This window comes from Sus scrofa, chromosome 5, assembly GCF_054392235.1.
Source record: "Sus scrofa isolate SSC_HxYL_T2T_F1_AM1 chromosome 5, Sscrofa_HxYL_maternal_Yorkshire_Landrace_v2.0, whole genome shotgun sequence".
Taxonomy (NCBI): Eukaryota; Metazoa; Chordata; class Mammalia; order Artiodactyla; family Suidae; genus Sus; species Sus scrofa.
The window spans coordinates 74,205,472-74,223,865 of record NC_139387.1 but is presented as its reverse complement, the minus strand read 5'-3'; the positions used below and the strand labels follow the sequence as shown (position 1 = coordinate 74,223,865).

The window sequence follows — 18,394 nt, the reverse complement described above, 5'->3', positions numbered from 1 at the left end:
TGCTCCCTGTCCTTTGTTGCAAAAACTATGTATCCTGGCTCCTCCCTCACCAGCTCGGTGCAGTTTCTTGGGGTCGCCTGAGATGCTCTCTCCTGGGCTTAAGTCCTAGTTTCACCCCCAATAAAATCTAACTCTCCACTTTCAGGTTGTGTATTTTTTTAGTCGGCAGTTAATGCAGAGGGACCGCCTCATCAGCAAAATGTCTCGCTTGTCCTTTCACCCAAACAAATAGCATCTCATTCGACTCCATTCCATCAGCTTTCCGAACCTAGTCTGTGTCAAGTTCAGCATGAGCTAGACAAGCAAGGATTACTTATTTTAAACGGAATTTGAATCACAGGTAATGAAATGTGTTCGAGTTCCCACAGTGAGTGGGTGCCCACCGTGAGCGCAGGGCTCGACTCTCCTAGCTTGTGACAAGTTCCCTGCCTTTTAGAAACTCAAAACCAGGGTGGAAACTTGGGGGCTGTGTTGCTGCGTTCAAGTTGGGGCAAGATTTACTGGATCGGATAGCGGATCTCATCACGCGAGGCAGATGTTTGAACATGGCGGGTAGACTGAAGAGAGAAGTAGGTGGAAAAGACAGACGAGAGTGCAGGGAGGTCTGGGGACATGTTAAAGGCTTGGGAGGAACTAAGGGAGCCTGAAGGCGCCCAGCACGGTGGCGGCGCAGAAGCACATGCTTGGGAAGGACTGCTGAGGAGGCGGCGGGGGGTGGGGAGGGCAAGCGTGATTCCGAGAAGGCCTCGGGATCTGGAAAAGGCTGCCCTCAGGAAGCGCTCTGGGTGGTCTCGGGGTGCTGGCTGCCTGGGCGCGCCGCGATTAGTGGGGGGATGGGCGGCTCCTCCGACAGAGTGGCGCGTAGCAACCCGCCCATAGCAACCCTCCCGCGGCGCGGCCGCCCCTAGCAACCCTCCGTGGGGAGTGGCGGGCTCTCGGACCAATGGGAGGGGAGCGGTGGGCGCGTGGTGGCCAATGGGCGGCGGCGACAGTGCTGTGTGCGGTTGCGGGGCGGGGTCCCTGGACCCGGGTGGCCCCCGCTGCGGCCGCGTCGCGGGTGTGGACCCGGTCGCAGCTCTCCCGGCGGCGGGATGGAGGCGTCGTGCCGCCGCCCCGGACCCCGTGGGGACAGGTCGGCAGCGGTGGCGACGGGCAGAAGCCGAAGGGGGCTGATGGGGTCCGGGCTGGGAGTCGGAGTTCGGGAAGCTGGGCCGGGGGCGTGGGGAGGGCTCGTGTCCAGCAGCGCGGGGACCAGCGGGGTCGGTCCGGCTTCGTCAGAACGTGTCAGTCAGGGTTGCTCCGCCCGGGCCCGGGGTGCGGGATGGTTCCAGGGTCCAGCGGAGCGCGCTGCGGTGGCGGCGACGCCCCTCCGCCGGGCCCAACTCCGAGCGGTCAGCGCGGGCCGGGCCGTCAGGTTCGGCGGGGGTGAAAGCGCGGCTCCGCCTGGGCCTGGTCCTGGTCCTGTGCCCCGCGCAGACCGCGCCCGCCGTCTGCCCGGGGCAGCCCGAAGTCGTGTCACCAGCGGTGAACCGCTCGAAAGCTTGCTGCCCTGGAGGCAGTGGGTGGACGACACTCATCTTTCTCTTTTATCGGGTTTTACTTAGGTGAGAGCTCCTCTGTTTGCTGGTTTTTTATCAGGTTGGGAGAAGAAGAATCTCTAAATCTGGAAGTGCTGGGGGAAATCAAGTTAGAATTGAGTGCCGTCGTTGAATTTAGACGGTGCTCACTCAGTTGTGGGCCTTCAGTAAATCTTAGAGAATGAATTTAAGGCTGCAAATTCCACGGCTACCATATGTTTGATATGACTCATGATTTTTGGAAAGAAAAATGGAATTGACTTTGAAATTGCCCCCAGGAGGCAAAATGGTTTTTAATTTATTGGTCCGGAAGTTTCAGGGGATAATTATAAAGTTTGTTCTTTTTCTTCCCAAACCAGCTCTTTAATTTTAAAATTGACCTCAGAGGAGAATGTGTGAGTTACCGCATGTCACTGGTTAACTCACTTGTTGCCGAGAGGGAGTGGGATGAATGTCTCTTGTTTTTTTTGGCATCAGGTTGTGTGTTGATGATGTTTTTAATGTAACACATTAATAGAGTTTTTGGTATTAATACCTTTCAGTGTGAAGGATAACATCAGACTTTCAAGTTTCCTGTGACTTTTTGTTTCTTCTTTGATGAGTTTTCCCAAGAGGCAGATGTATTGTCAACACGGTAGAAAAATCATTAACAAGCAAACTCCAAACATTTTTTCCTGTATCTGAAATATTTAGTGGAAATTGGAGATGAAATGTACTGGCAACTCTCTGGCCCTTGGCGGAAGTGGGCATTTAAATTGTAGATTGCCCTGGAGATGACAGTGGTTGGCTAGTGCTGCAACTTGAGCCTGTCTGGCCTTTTGTTCCTGGTAGAGGATTGAAGATGTGCTGAGTCTCTGTGTAACGTGACCTTGTGACCCACAGTTGGCTAAGAAAGTCCTAATCTGTGGTTTAGCTGAATACCATGATTTTTCTTTAGAAATACAAACAGTAGTGATAGCTGGAGGTTATGTGTTGACCATGCTTGTTATTCTCTCTCCTGTTCTTTTTTTTTTCTTAATTACCCAATGAATTTATTACATTTATAGTTGTACAATGTCTCTCCTGTTCTTTTTCTTTCTTTTTTTTTTTGTCTTTTTGTCTTTTTGCCTTTTCTAGGGCCGCACCCACGGCATATGGAGATTCCCAGGCTAGGGGTCTAATCGGAGCTGTAGCCACCAGCCTACACCAGAGCCACAGCAACGCGGGATCCCAGCCGCGTCTGCAACCTACACCACAGCTCACGCCAACGCCGGATCCTTAACCCACTGAGCGAGGCCAGGGATCGAACCCGCAACCTCATGGCTCCCAGTCGGATTCGTTAACCAATGCGCCACGACGGGAACTCCGTCCTGTTCTTTTTCAAATGTTTCATCAGATGAACTAATTGTGGGCAAACAGATTTACCCAATGCTTAAAAATACTTAGATTAACTAATGCAAGACTACAGTATGTTTGTCACATATCAAAAGCTGTAGTAAAAGCCTTGTGATGTCTAACATTCATGTATTTCTTCAAATACAAAGAAAACTATATAGAGACCCCGGAAGGAAAGAATAATCCCCATAATAAATTTCCTTTCCAAGCAGACTCAGACATTTTTGGGAATAGTTTTCGTTTCTGGCTTCTCTTAGGGTTTCCCACAGAAACTGCTGTTTTCCCTGCGTTTGTGCCCACGGAAAGAAAATGTTAACATTTCTTCTTGCCAGGAGGAAAAGTGTGCTTGAATTACTCAGAGGAGGAGTTGAAGCTGCCTTGCTTCTCCTTGTCTGAAGATTGGAGGACTAGAAGGGGCCTTGATTATTCCCTGTTCACAAGTAATTCCCCAGTGGATTTGTTAAGGTGTCTTTCAACTAAAATTTCCTGTAGTCTGATTTCTTTATTTACTCTGAGTCAGTTCACTAGGAATAAGGTCCTTGCACTACTGAATCTGTGCTGCCTCATCAGACATTCTTACTGTTGGTAAGGACTGCAGAACTTTCTTGGCCTGGTTAAAGTTTGAGTCTCCTGAAGCCTGAGAAGAGACATTCTGATGGATGTGCTGTCTTTATTCGCTCACTCAGTACTTGTTAGGAATCTTGACAATGAGGATGGCTGTCTCTGACCCCTTGCCTTAGATCTTCTGTGACAACACTAATGGTGATCGTCACATCATAGAGTGAGCCAGCAGGACCTCTGGAACACAACAGTTCTGAACGGAAATTTAGTAATACTTTAGCCTTTGCTGTCTTACCACGTGGCACTGTGCTGAGGGGAAAATGCTGGAAGCTTCTGTGGGTTCCCCAGCTCCAGTCTCAGCTTTGTCACTGTCCAGCAGTGCGATGCAGAGCCGCTCGGCTACTTCTTTGGCTTCAGTTTTCTCCTGGGAAGTATTAGGGCTTTTTAGGATTCCATCAGTGATTTATACTGAAGTGAATAAAATAACCTTTTTAAATTGCATATGGCTCCAATTTCAAAAGAGAAGAGTATGTCTTTTCTTGTTTCCGTGTCACTTCATTCGTTGGTCGATTTCGTGGGGGAGTTGTCGTCCAAAGATATTTTGTAATATTAAATAATCTCTTAATTTTCCTTTCCCACTCTTAAAATGTGATGACTTTGAGTTTTAGGGTGGAATAAGATAGTCTAAATTCTGATAACTACTTTCATCGTGGACAAGATACATTTTTAGAATATAAACCACAGTGGCTTCAAGTTTTAATTTTTTTTCTACAATAACTAATGTATAGAAATTAAGTTTTTAAAACATTTTTTATTAAAATATAGTTGATTTGGAGTTGCCGTTGTGGCTCAGTGGTTAACGAACCTGACTAGTATCCATGAGGACGGTTCAATCCCTGGACCTGCTCAGAGGGTTAAGGATTTGGCATTGCTGCCAACTGTGTTGTAAGTCGCAGACAAGGCTTGGATCCCGTGTTGCTACAGCTCCAATTCAACCTCTAGCCTGGGAACCTCCATATGCCGAGGTTGTGGCCCTAAAAAGCAAAAAAAAAAAAAAAAAAAAAGGGAAGAAGAAAATGAGAATTATTTTTCAGACAAGCTTCCTGAAAAGGAAAAAGCTTTTTAGCTTTGCTGGAAGAAACTTCAATAAATTTATATACTTTGCCTTTGTTTTTTAGGTTTTATTTATTTAGTTATTGCTTTTCCGGCCGCACCCGCAGCATATGGAAGTTCCTAGGCTAGGGGTCGAATCAGAGTTGTAGCTGCCGGCTACAGCCACAGCCATAGCCACACAGGATCCAAGCCACGTCTGTGACCTACACCACAGCTCATGGCAATGCTGGTTCTTAACCCACTGAGCGAGGCCAGGGATTAAACCTGCAACCTCATGCTTCCTAGTCAAATTCGTTTCCACTGCACCACAATAGAAAATCCTGTTTTTAGGTTTTAGAATGAAGCAAGTTTAATAGAGGAGTGACTTGTTTTCCTGTTAAAAAAAATAGCAGAATTTTGTTATGGCAACTTGATATGTCACATAAGCCAGAGGCAAAGTAGAGATGTTTTGATTGAGTGAAGTTGGTATGCTGTGTTTTTAAAAAGGGGAACATCTGTCAGGATAAAATGATCAGTAATAATGGCTTACATTTGTGCATCCTTTACAGCATTCACAGAGCTTTCACACAGGTCATCTCCTGCTATTAAGAAAGCGGGGCCAGAGTCATTATCTTCCTTCTGTAGGTGGGGAAGTTAAGGATTAGAAAGTGTGTGATCCAGTCAAGCTTACATGACAAGTAGATGATGTCATCAGAAGTAAAACCAGGCCTTTGACTTCTGGTCCCCTCTCTTCTTCTTCTCACTTATTATCAGTGTATCTCTTGTAGATATTCTGAGTGCCGTTTGTGCACATAAGTGGTAACACCTGATAGGATTACATTCTAAATATGTTTAGGGCAAGCTGCTGAAGAAATCAGACATTTTGGCAAAGTAACAAATGCGTACTGATTTTATCAGTACAGAGGAAGGGGAGCGGAAATGTTTATTTGGTGTTGTTGGGCAAAAGAATGTATTTTCTTTTTGTTCTTTCGTTTTTTTTTTTTGGTCGCATCTGCAGAATGTGGAAGTTCCCAGGCCTGGGATTGAACCCACACCACAGCAATGACCTGAGCCACTGCAGTGACAATGCAGGGTACTTAACCCGCTGAGCCACATGGGAACTCCAAGAATACTCTTTCAGCTTTACACAAGAGAGAAGGGAAATAAGTAGCATTCCTGGAGAGAAACTAACCCCTAAGGAAAGGAGAATCCAGCAAAAGGTGGCATGGACTTAGATTCTAAGTAATGCCCTTTTTAATCTCAAGAATAAACAGATTCTTTAATTTCTGGATTAAGTCATACTTTTTTTTTTGGCTGTGCCCTTGGCAGGTGGATGTCCTGGGCCAGGGATCGAACCTGAGCCACAGCAGTGACAGTGCCAGGTCCTTAACCTGCTAAGCCACCAGGGAACTCTGTGAGTCTTACATTTTAAATAACCTTTCTGTTTGGCGTGCTTAGGAGAGTGCTGCTTGCTTTTGCTGTGTGGGACATGCAGCATGGGCAGGGCTCCATCTAAAGCAGTTTCCTTGCTGTATCCTCTGGGGTCAAATGAATCATCCAATCAGTTGCAGAGTTTCCTTTCTCAATGTCTCTCTCTCCCCAAACAATTCTCCCTTCTCTCTGATTATCTCTACTAAATGGGCCTCTTGGGAAGTGGATATTCATTCCCTAGCTTCAATTAAGTTAGTTCCAGAATGTGGCAGTCATTCAAGTAGAAGACAGCTGAGCCTAGAATGTTAACAATGCAGAAGGGTAGATTTCTAAGGAGTCTTTTCTGGCATTTCTAATTTGGACTTTATGTGCCTTTTCCCAGAAGCAATGTTTTGTTCCAGCCAGATGCGCTCTTGGGTCTCAGTGCATGTGAAAATACGGCCTTCCAATATTGACATTTGGGATTTGGATGAGGTGACTCTCTTTGTCAGTTGACTTAGAGAAGATTACTTTATTAATAGCTATTGACCCAACCACCTGACACCGTAATCAATTCAGACACAATGAAATCCAATGACCCTTTTGCAATACTATTTATACTGTGATCAACTGCTCCCAAGGGCTTCCTCAAAATCCGTTCGCTGGCTTGGAAATTCTGCTACCTAAAACTATCAATGAACTGGCATTTTGACTGGAAAGATTCTTGGCAAACTTAATGAAATATTGTAATAATGAAATTCCAGGCTTTGCTACCATTTGAGTATTTGTGCTCAGAGGTACAGTTGTGCTGAGATAGGTAGAAGTGAGACTTGTGATTGAATTCTAGCTCTTTCGCTGATAGCTGTCAGACCCTGAACACATAGTTTCATCTCTGAGTTTGATACCTCTGTGAAAAGGGATTGTAGGTTTATTGTGAGGATTAGATGAGATGTTGTGTAAAGTGTTTAATGTAGTTTCTGGCACACGGTAGTTATTTACTAAATGGAACTGTATTCCACCCGGCAATGTGACAATGTGTTAATGTTTCCTTATCAGTAAAAATTCAAAATTTTGAAGATTTAATACAAAGAGAATTCGTTTAAGTTTCTAACATTAGAAAGGCTATGAAGGAGTATTAAAAATGTGATAATATCATGATGGAATTATTAAAGTCTTCTCAATGAAGACAAGATCAAAGTCATATATTTGTAGTATTAAAAAAGTTGTGATGTATGGGAGTTCCCGTCGTGGCTCAGTGGTTAACGAATCTGACTAGGAACCATGAGATTGTGGTTCAATCCCTGGCCTCACTCAGTGGATTAAGGATCCGGCGTTGCCATGAGCTGTGGTGTAGGTTGCAGACAAGGCTCGGATCCTATGTTGCTGTGGCCCTGGCGTAGGCTGGCAGCTACAGCTCCGATTTGACCCCTAGCCTGGGAACCTCCATATGCTGAGGGTATGGCCCTAGAAAAGGCAAAAAAAAAAAAAAAAAAAGAAAGAAAGAAAGTTGTGATGTAGGTAGCAATTGTTGCATTTATTAAGTGCTTACTATGAGCTAAGTCACATATAATCCTCATGGTAATGATAAGATTTAATGATCAATTTATGGATTAAGTGTCATTATCCTCGTTTTATAGATGAGGTTAAGTTATGTTAGAAACCGCTCCAACCACACGCCCATGCTTCTCTAAATGGGGATTTTTTTTTTGTCTTTAGGGCCGCACCCACAGCATATGGAGGTTCCCAGGTAAGAGGGGGAGTTGGAGCTATAGCCACCAGCCCATATCACAGCCACAGCAACACTGGATCCTTAACCCACTGAGTGAGGCCAGGGATCATATCTGTGTCCTCATGGATGCTAGTCAGATTTGTTTCCACTGAGCCATGATGGGAACTCCTAAATGGGGATTTTGACTCTTTCTTTTGGTCCGTGCCAAGGGTCAGCAGATCACTTCTGTAAAGAACCACATGCTAAATATTTTCTCCTTTGTGGGTTATGTGGTCTCTATGCCAGCTACTCATCTTTGCTGTTCTTGGGCTAACGCAGCCACAGGTGATACATACAGGAATGAGCAGTAAATGAGAACGTGGCTGTTTCAAGAAGACTTTATTTATAGACATTGAAATTGAATTTGATACAACTTTTGCATATCACTAAATAGTATTCTGATTTTTTTAACCTTCTGAAAGTGAAAAATGATTCTTAGCTCATCAGTAGTAGAGAAATAGTGGGTCACATTTGGGCTATAGACTGCAGTTTGAAGATCCCTGTGCAAAGTCACAAGTTAAATATGTCTTCCTGGAAGGTTGTTTTTATTCATATTGTGAATATTATTACAAGAGAGCAGTGCAGTTTTTGTTAAAATAGAGCCAGTTACAATATTATGTAGACTGCAAAATTAATTTTCAGGATAAAACTTGAGGTTCTGAAATATTCTGTGGATGGTCTCTTTGGGCTGTGCCCCCCCCCCTTCCTATGAAATCACTCTCTTTGGCTGTTAGAGGCACCTTGGTGGAAATATTGCCTGCACAAACCCACATTAACATCAGTGTGCCAGTAATAGATTATTAGGTACAAAATCAGAATTTAAAGTCTATTTATATGTGCAGAAATTGGAAGGCAGTACCGATTCAGGGTTGGTTCTGGGAAATCACAGAAGTAAAATGTGGGTGTGGGAAGCTTCCCTGTTCCGCCATCCTTGTTGCTCTGATTTATGACCACTCTTGTAATTACTGATTATGTTTATCATCATGAGTATATAATTCCTAATAACCTGTTACTCTCAAAAATGTCTGGTTTGGAAAAAAAGTTTCTTTCTTTTTCTTTTTCTTTTGTCTTTTGTCTTTTTATGGCTTCACCTGCAGCATGTGGAGGTTCCCAGGCTGGGGGTCGAGTCGCAACTCTCGCTGCTGGCCTACACCACAGCCATAGCAATGCTAGATCTGAGCATGTCTGCGACCTATACCACAGCTCATGGCAACGCTGGATCCTTTAACCCACTGAGCAAGGCCAGGGATCGAACCCGTGTCCTCATGGATACTTGTCAGGTTTGTTATCGATGAGCAGGAACTCCCTGTACTCGGGTTTTAAAAATAGCTATATTGAGGTACAATTGACATACATCAGACTGCATTTAAACTGTACGCACTGGTGACGTGTGTGTACACGTTTGAAACTCACTGTGGTCAAGATAAAGAACATACCTTCTCCCTTGTTCCTTCTCTAATCCAGATCTTCTCCTCACCCTCAGACACCTACTGAGCGGTTCCTTGTCACGACTGGTGAGTTTGTATCTTCTAGAATTTTATACAAATGTAGTGCTGCAGTGTGTTCTCTTTTTTGTACCTACGTGGCAGGTTGACATTGCCACTCTTCAGTTTCGTTGTGTGTATCAGTAGTTTTGTCCTTTTGTTGCTGGGCAGTAAAATACCACATAACATTTGTTTCTCCATTCGCCTGCTGGTGGACATTTGGGTTGTTTTCAGTTTTTGCCTATTACAAATAAAGCTGCTATGAACATTCATCTATAGCTTTTTTTTTTTTTTTTTTTTTTTTTTTTGTCTTTTTGCCGTTTCTTGGGCTGCTCCCACGGCACATGGAGGTTCCCAGGCCAGGGGTTGAATCGGAGCTGTAGCTGCCAGACTTCACTAGAGCCACAGCAACGCGGGATCTGAGCTGCGTCTGTGACCTACGCCACAGCTCACGGCAATGCCGGATCCTTTAACCCGCTGAGCAAGGCCAGGGATCGAACCCACAACCTCATGGTTCCTAGTCGGATTTGTTAACCACTGAGCCAGGACGGGAACTCCCTATAGGTTTTTTTTTTTTGATGTGGACATATGCTTTCATTTCTAAAGTGAGTGTGTAGGAGTAGAGTGGTTGGGTCAAATGGTAGGTGTATGCTTGAAATTTTAAAGAGATTGTTTTCCAAGGTGGTGTGCATCTTACAGCTGCCAGTTGACCAGCAGTGAGAGCAGCCCCACCTCCTCATCAGTGCCTGGTCTGGCTTGTCTTCAGTGTTCTTCTTTCTGGTGGGTGTGCACTAATACCTATGTGGTTGTGTGCCTGTTTCCTAATGACAGCACGTTGTACGTCTCTCCACGTACTAATGGGCTACTTGTATGTTGGGGTCTTTTTTTTTTTTTTTTTTGGTCTTTTTTAGGGCCGCATTTGCGGCACATGGAGGTTCCTAGGCTAGGGGTCCAATGAGAGCTGTAGCCGCCGGACTACACCACAGCCACAGCCACAGCCACAGCCACATGGGATCTGAGCCGAGTCTGCAACCTACACCACAGGTCACAGCAATGCCAGATCCTTAACCCACAGATCGAAGCCAGGGATCGAACCCGGGTCCTCATGGATGCTAGTTGGGTTCTTTAACTGCTGAACCACAACAAGAACTCCCCTGTATGTCTTCTTTTGTGGAATGAATGTTGACATCCTTTGTCCAAAAATTTTTTCTTTTTAGGGCCTCAACTGCAGCATATGAAGTTTCCCAGACTAGGGATTGAATCTCAGCTGTAGCAGCCAGACTACACCACAGCCACAACAATGCCAGATCTGAGCTGCCTCTGTGACCTACACCACAGCTCTCGGCAATGCCAGATCCTTAATCCATTGAGCGAGGCCAGGGGTGAAACTTATGTTCTCATGGATGCTAGTCAGATTCGTTTCTCTTGAGCCATGACAGGAACTCCCCCTTTGTCCAGTTTTAAATTGAGTTGTCTTCTTAGTAACAGGTAAGAAAGAGTTCTTTGGATTTTAAATATGTCTGTTGGGATATGTATTTGAAAAGATTTTCTCCCAGTCTGCGGTTTGCCTTTTAATTTTTGTAAAATATCTTTTGCAGAAGAAAAGCTTTTTATTTTGAAGTCCAGCTTGTTGGTTTTTATTGATTTTGTTTTTTTAGTATGTGAATTTAAGGAAAAGTCATAATCAGACCTACAGTTTTTCTCCCTAAAACTAAATCTCACTTAAGCACAAATAACTGACTAGATTGAAGAATAAAAGATGACGTTATTTTTATGGTTGTTGTTTTGAAGTAAACCTCTTTTCCTTTGTCCTTCCTATAATAGCATCTTTCCAATAATTCTTTGTTGCACATAGTATATTTATATCTGATAGGTTGGGCTGAACCAAATTTTTATAAATTACATTTATTTTAACTTCATGCAGCAAATTCCTAAAGATTTACAATTATAAACTCTAACTAAAATGAATAAATTGCCTCCTGAGTTGCCCTCTTCATCAATCCACATTGTCATTATTGTGTTCATTTAATAAAGTAGGGTAAGGCTTTTCTTCTTCGTTTCTTAACTATATCTCATCTCTGAGACTGAAAAGTATCATTTGTCATTTGTGAAGCAATATTAGTCGTAAAGGAAGTGTTACTCAGATTACTTTTAGGAAAGCTCACAGCCGTCATTTTTACAAGTCTCATCCTGCTGTGTTCCTGGTGCGGTTGGCTTTTACTCCCTCCAATCACAGAAGCAGCCTGTTTAGCCTCCTGCTTCGCCGTCCAAATTGCAGCTCAGTGCTGATTACAGCATCCTTATTTTCTGGCACATGTAGGAGGCAGCAGCAGGCACTCCCCGACTGTGTAGCAGCAAGAATTTTGTGTTATTGGCAGCAGCTAGAAAAATTTATTCTTTTTTTGCAAGCTGAGAGAACTTGACAGAAATGTTAAAAGTGTAGAATAATTAGGGAATCTAGCAGGTCATTGATAATATTACTAAATCCTTCAAATTACTTGGCAGCATGGTCTGTTAGGCACAGCTCTAAATGATAATCAAATGAGTAATGTTTTAAAGGGGGCTCAGGAGGCAATTTATTCATTTTAGTTTGAATGAATTTTTTTTTTTCTTTTTAGGGCCTCAACTGCAGCATATGAAGGTTCCCAGACTAGGGGTTGAATCTCAGCTGTAGCAGCCAGACACCACAGCCACAACAATGCCAATTCCCATCATGGCTCAGTGGTAGTGAATCTGACTAGTATCCATGAGGACGTGGGTTTGATTCCTGGTCTTGCTCAGTGGGTTGAAGGATCAGGCATTGCTGTGAGCTGTGGTATAGGTCACAGATGCGGCTTGAATTTGGTGTGGCTGTGGCTGTGGCTGGCAGTTGCAGCTCTGATTCGACCCCTATTCTGGGAACTTACATACGTTGTGGGTGCAGCCCTAAAAAGACAAAAAAAAAAATAAAGTGGGCTCAAAATTTCTCAGATATTTGATCTTGGGCAAATTTCTTTAATGTTTCGTATCATCTCCATTCCTTAGATATAGTGTGTGTGTAATTTCGTTGCTAGAATAAAGGGCTTGTGGATTTTTAAGTGTACTGTCTATGACTATGAAATAAACAGTTAGCAAAATGTCTATTTTCTTTTTTCTCTAATTTCTTATTTTGAAAAAATTTATATATGCCAGAAAGTTGCAAGAAAAGTACAGTCATTAACCTATGCCCTTCACCTAGATTTATTGCTTATTAACATTATTTTTAGTATCTCACTTAAAAATCTCTTTAATTAGACTTATAGAAAAGTTGTAAAAATTTAAGAATTTCTGTGTGTCCTTCACCAAGTTTTCCCTAAGGTGTGTTTTTTTTTTTTTTTTTTTGTCTTCTTAGGGGCTGCATTTAGCATATGGAAGTTCCCAAGCTAGGGGTCACTTTGGGGCAGTAGCTGCTGGCCTGTGCCACAGCCATAGCAACATGGGATCTGAGCTGAGTCTGTGACCTACACCAGAGCTCAGGGCAACACCTGATCCTTAACCCACTGAGCAAGGCCAGGGCTCAAACCTGTGTCCTTGTGGATGCTAGTCAGATTGATTTCTGCTGAGCTGTGACAGGAACTCCAAGCTTTCTTTAATGTTAATATCTTATATAACCATACTACAGTTGCCAAAACCAGCCAATTAATACTGGTTTGGTACTATTTACTACTCCACAGGCCTGGTTTGAATTTTGCCCATTTCCCCACTAATGTCCCTTTTGTCTAGGATCCAAAACAGGATCCTATAATGTATGTGGTTTTAAGGTCTCTTTAGTCCTCTCCCACCTACAGTTTCTTTTTCTTTTTTTTTTAAGATTTTTATTTTTTCTGTTATAGTTGATTTACAATGCTCTGTCAATTTCTACTGTATAGCAAAGTGACCAAGTTACACATTTATATACATTCTTTTTCTTACATTATTTTCCATCATGTTCCATCATAAGTGACTAGATATAGTTCCCTGTGCTATATAGCAGATCTCATTGCTTATTCACTCCAAATGCAGTGGTTTGCATCTACTAACCCCAAAATCCCAGTCCATCCCACTCCCTCCCTCTCCCCCTTGGCAACCACAAGTCTGTTCTCCAAGTCCATGAGCTTGTTTCTTTTCCATAGGTAGGTTCATTTGTGTCATATATTAGATTCCAGATATAAGTGGTATCATAAGGTATTTGTCTTTCTCTTTCTGACTTACTTCACTTAGGAGAGTCTGTAGTTCCATCCATGTTGATGCAATGGCATTATTTTGTTCTTTTTTATGGCTGAGTAATATTCCATTGTGTATACGTACCACATCTTCTTAATTCATTCATCTGTTGGTGGACATTTAGATTGTTTCCATGTCTTGGCTATTGTGAATAGTGCTGCAGTGAACATAGGAGTGCATGTATCTTTTTCATTGAAAGCTTTGTCTGGAAATATGCCCAGGAGTAGTATTGCTGGGTAGTATGGTAGGTCTATATTTAGTTTTCTGGGATACCTCCATGCTTTTTCCATAGTCAACCTGCAGTTTCTTAATCTGTTTTTGACTTTCCTGACCTTGGTTTTGGTGTTTTGGTTTTTTGGTGGTTTTGTTTTTTTTTTTTTTTTTTTTTTTTTGCCACATGTGGAAGTTCTAGGTCCAGGGCTCGAACCCTCACCAGAGTAGCAGTGGTGAGAGGGCCCAATCCTAACCACTAGACCACCAGGGAACTCCCCTTGACTTTGGTACTTTTGAAGAGTATACTGCTCCTGACTGTGGGTTTGTCTGCTCTTTCCTCTTTATGCATTTTTGGCAAGAATCCCACAGGCATGATGCTGTGCCCTTCTCAGTGCATCCTATCAGGAGGAACATGAAGTTGTGTCTTATTACAGGTGATGCTGACCTTAATCACTTAGTTAAGGGGGCATCTCCCAAGTTTCTCCACTGCGAAGTTACCTTTTCTCCATTGTTTATCAGTAATTATCTTGTGGGCAGATACTTTGAGACAATGCAAATACACTCTTTCTCATCAGGCTCTTACCTGCCAGTGGTAGAGTCCATTGATGGTTCTTGCCTGCAGTGGTTGTTACTGTGGTATTTCCTAGTGGTGAGATTCTATTTCCATCATTCCATTATCTTTATTGATTGGATTTTTTTTTTTGTGTTGGGTTTTTTGTTTTTTTTTTAGGTGTGCACCCTCGGCATATGGAGGTTCCTAGGCTAGGGGTCAAAGCTGGCAAAGCTGGATCCTTAACCTTCTGAGCAAGGCCAGGGATTGAACTTCTGTCCTCATGCATATTAGTCAGATTTGTCTCCACTGCACACAACGGGAACTCCCACGAGTTTAATTTTGATGAAGTCCAATTTATCTGTCTTTTGTGTTGCAAGCTCTTGGTGTCATCTAAGAATCAGTTTCCAAATTCAGTACCATGAAGATTTACTCCTAATTTTTCTTCTAAGAGTTTTATAGTTGTAGCACTTACGTTTTGGTCTTTAATCCATTCTGAGTTGCGTTTAGCATCAGGTGTGAGAAGGAGGCCCATCTTCATTCTTTTGCATATGGATGTCTTGCCCAGCACCACTTGTGGAAGAGACTACTTTCTGCATTGAATGATCTTGATACCCTTGGGAGAAATCAGTTGGCCTTAGATGTATGGGTCTGCTCTGACTTCTGAAATTGTTATTTCCTTTCTCTTCATTATCATTTTGCCTTATGTCTGTATTCTGTATGCAATCTAATTTTCTTATGTTTTTGAACTTTGTATAAAAGGAAGCGTAGGAGTTCCCGTTGTGGTGCATCGGAAATGAATCTGACTAGTATCCATGAGGACGCAGGTTCAATCCCTAGCCTTGCTCAGTGGGTTAAGGGTCTGGCCTTGTCGTGGGCTGTGGTGTAGGTCCTTAGTGTGGTTCCGATCCGGCATTGCTGTGGCTGTGGTGTAGGCTGGCAGCTACAGCTTGGATTCGACCCCTAGCCTGGGAACTTCCATATGCCACTGGTACAGCCCTAAAAAGCAATAAATAAATAAATAAATAAATAAATAAATAAAAGGAAGCATAGTACAAGTATTGTTTTGTGTGTTCCCTCTTTTGTTTATGTTTTACCGTCAACTCATGGATTTGTGTTAAGTGAAATTCATTCATTTTCATTCATGTAAAAATTCCATTTTTTATAAATTAAGAGTTTGTGATTAACGTACTCCTACTATAATAAACACCTAGTATATATAAAATAAATAATTAACAAGCACCTGCTGTATAGCACAGGGAACTCTACATGAGAAAAGAATCTGAAAAAGAATGGATATATGTATAACTGAATCACTGTTGTACCGCAGAAATTATTACATCATTGTAAATCAACTGTACTTCAGTAAAAAATTAAAAATCAAAAATCAGGAAGCTGACTGAATGGACCATTTTTTAAGTTGAAGTTTTAATTTATTCAGTTCATATGTTAAACCAGTGGTGTGTATGAACGTTTCCCTGGAATATATGGAGTTGTAGCTGATGTTTGAAAAGGGTTAATTTCCCTGCAACCCAAATGAAGTTTTTTTTTTTTTTTTGTCTTTTGTCTTTTTGTTCTTTCTTGGGCCGCTCCTGCGGTATATGGAGGTTCCCAGGCTAGGGGTCCAATCAGAGCCATAGCCACCAGCCTATGCCAGAGCCACAGCAACGCGGGATCCGAGCCGCGTCTGCAACCTACACCACAGCTCACGGCAACGCCAGATCGTTAACCCACTGAGCAAGGGCAGGGATCGAACCTACAACCTCATGGTTCCTAGTCGGATTCGTTAACCACTGCGCCACGACGGGAACTCCCCCAAATAAAAGTTTTTTAATATGTCAGGAAATTCCATTTTATTACTATACCAAATTTAACATCCATTTTACCATTGATAGCTACTTGTGTGTTTTTTTTTTTTTTTTTCCATTTTTGGCTGCCCTTGTCATATGGAGTTCCCAGGCCAGGGATCAGATCCAAGCTGCAGTCATGACCTAAGCCACATCTGTGGCAGCACCAGATCCTTAACCCTTTGTGCTGGACCAGGGATCGAACCTGTGTCTCAGCACTCCCAAGACATAGCCTAAGCAGGAACTCCTCATTTAGTGATTCTTATAAGTATATCGAGTATAGGAATGAGTAAGTAGGGGCGTCTTGTTAGCAGATTCACCACATATATGTATATTTTTCAACCTTTTAGGGCCACACCTGTGGCAAATGGAGGTTCCCAGGCTAGGGATCAAATCGGAGCTACAGCTGCTGGCCTACACCATAGGCACAGCAGTGCAGGATCCAAACTGAGTCTGCGACCTACACTGCAGCTCACAGCAACAGGTCTATAACCCACTGAGCGAGGCCAGGAATCGAACCCGCAAGCTCATGGTTCCTAGCTGGATTCATTTCCACTGCGCCACACCAGCAACTCCAGATTTACCACATATTTGTTAGGTGAATAAAGGGATTAGGAGAACTTGATGCCCATGGACAAAGTTGGGTGGGTAGGGCGTGGGCCAGGTGTGCTCTGGTCTGCAATGAAGTCTCGCAGGGACCTTCAGTTTAGTCTCTGGCTGGTCAGTAACTGGCAAGTAGTTCAAGAGAATGGTGTTCCATGGGCGTTGTCAAGGGACTCACTCGAGTGATGATAAACATACCTCCAGGGTATGTTTAAAGTTTTCTCTCTATTTGTACCAAGTAAATAGGAAATCTTCCATGAGAACAATGGGAGGAATATCAGTAATTTCATTTCTTTTACTCTGTAGGACTTTTTGTATCGTGTAGATTTACTAACCAGGCTTGGTTAGGGTTGCTCTTCAACAACTTAATTTGAAATGAAGAAGAGAGAATATTAAAGGAAAAATTGCAAATTTGGCAAGATCATATTCCAGTTTGACTAGAAATCCTAGTTTAGGATTAGTATAAGTCTATAAAATGGCTTTATTATTTCTGCTAAGTTATATAATTCAAAAGTAGAGCTCAGAGAAAGTGTAGCTTTTGATGTATAGGCAATATCTAAATGTGATAATTATATAGCATCTTTTCAGTGCCTCTTCTGTTCAGGTCAGAATTCTTTGATTATACCCTGTTTATTTAAATTGTTCATCTTGCCCAGGCTTGATAAAAGGAATTTTAAGTGGTGTCAAGATGAGGCATTGAAGACACACCTGTTTGCTTCACTGTTAGAGGCTTTAAGAGAAATGTCTGAGGATTTTACTTGTGTTTCAGAATTTAGCATTACTGAAGAGGTTTTAGCATTGTGTGGGGGAATAGAATGATTTTTTTTTTTTTTTTTCCATGCTGGAGAGCCTCACAATTCCGGTTTAGTGAAGAGGGCCAAGTGAGTTGGCACAAAATCTAAAATTAGGAAATTGTCAGAAATAGAAAAGGTGGAGTTCCCATTGTAGCACAGTGGAAACCAACCCAACTAGGAACTGTGAGGTTGCAGGTTTGATCCCTGGCCTTGCTCAGTGGATTAAGGATCTGGCTACAGCTCCAATTGGACCCCTAGCCTGGGAACCTCCATATGCCGCAAGTGTGGCCCTAAAAAGCAAGCAAGCAAGAAAGAAAAGGCTTTAAAGAGAGTTTAAAAACATTCAAAAGGGTTTTGATTTATCAATTGAAGACAGTAATTTGATTGCATTTTTTGTTGCTGATTTCTTCAGTCCAACAAGTCTGTCTGGTATTAAATCTTGTCTGTTCATCTAGACTTATAGTCTCCTATGATAACTGACATAATGTTTTATTCATGACAAACTTGAAGAGTAAGTTAAATGACTTGCTAGATCTTATAGGAAATCAGCAGGCTATATACAGTAAGATGCTATGTACAACCTCCTAGAACTACAAAAAAGAAGTAAAATATATTTGATATATTTGATTTTTAGGTATAACTTAGGCTCTGGAAAGAAGCTAGGATTAGGGTCTGTCTTGGCTGTTTCATCTTAGGCATGGCTCTCCAGGTCTGTTTCTTCATCTTCAAAGTGGGAAAAATAGTAGTACCTAATTCATAGGGTTGTCTGAGGAATAAATAAAATAGTACATTTTAATTACTTAGCACCATGTCTGGAATATAGTAACTACTGAGTATATGGTTTTGGAGAGGAAAAAATTACCTGCCTGCATGCGTGAGGGCCCGAGTTCTACATCTGTC

General features: G+C 42.6%; 1 protein-coding gene across 3 annotated transcripts in view; it reads left to right on the top strand.

Moving 5' to 3' along the window:
* The first annotated feature begins 1,015 nt into the window (after positions 1 to 1,015).
* TULP3 (TUB like protein 3) overlaps positions 1,016 to 18,394 on the top strand; it is a 36,654-nt gene continuing 19,275 nt past the window's right edge. For 2 of the 3 annotated variants that reach the window (XM_003126566.5, XM_005664076.4), the window contains exon 1: positions 1,016 to 1,132. In XM_003126566.5, coding sequence (XP_003126614.1) covers positions 1,092 to 1,132 — 41 coding nt within the window. In that variant the 5' untranslated portion in view covers positions 1,016 to 1,091. Of the gene's footprint in view, positions 1,133 to 9,246; positions 9,297 to 18,394 lie in introns of all 3 variants that reach the window. The other variant, XM_013997835.3, reaches the window with a different exon arrangement.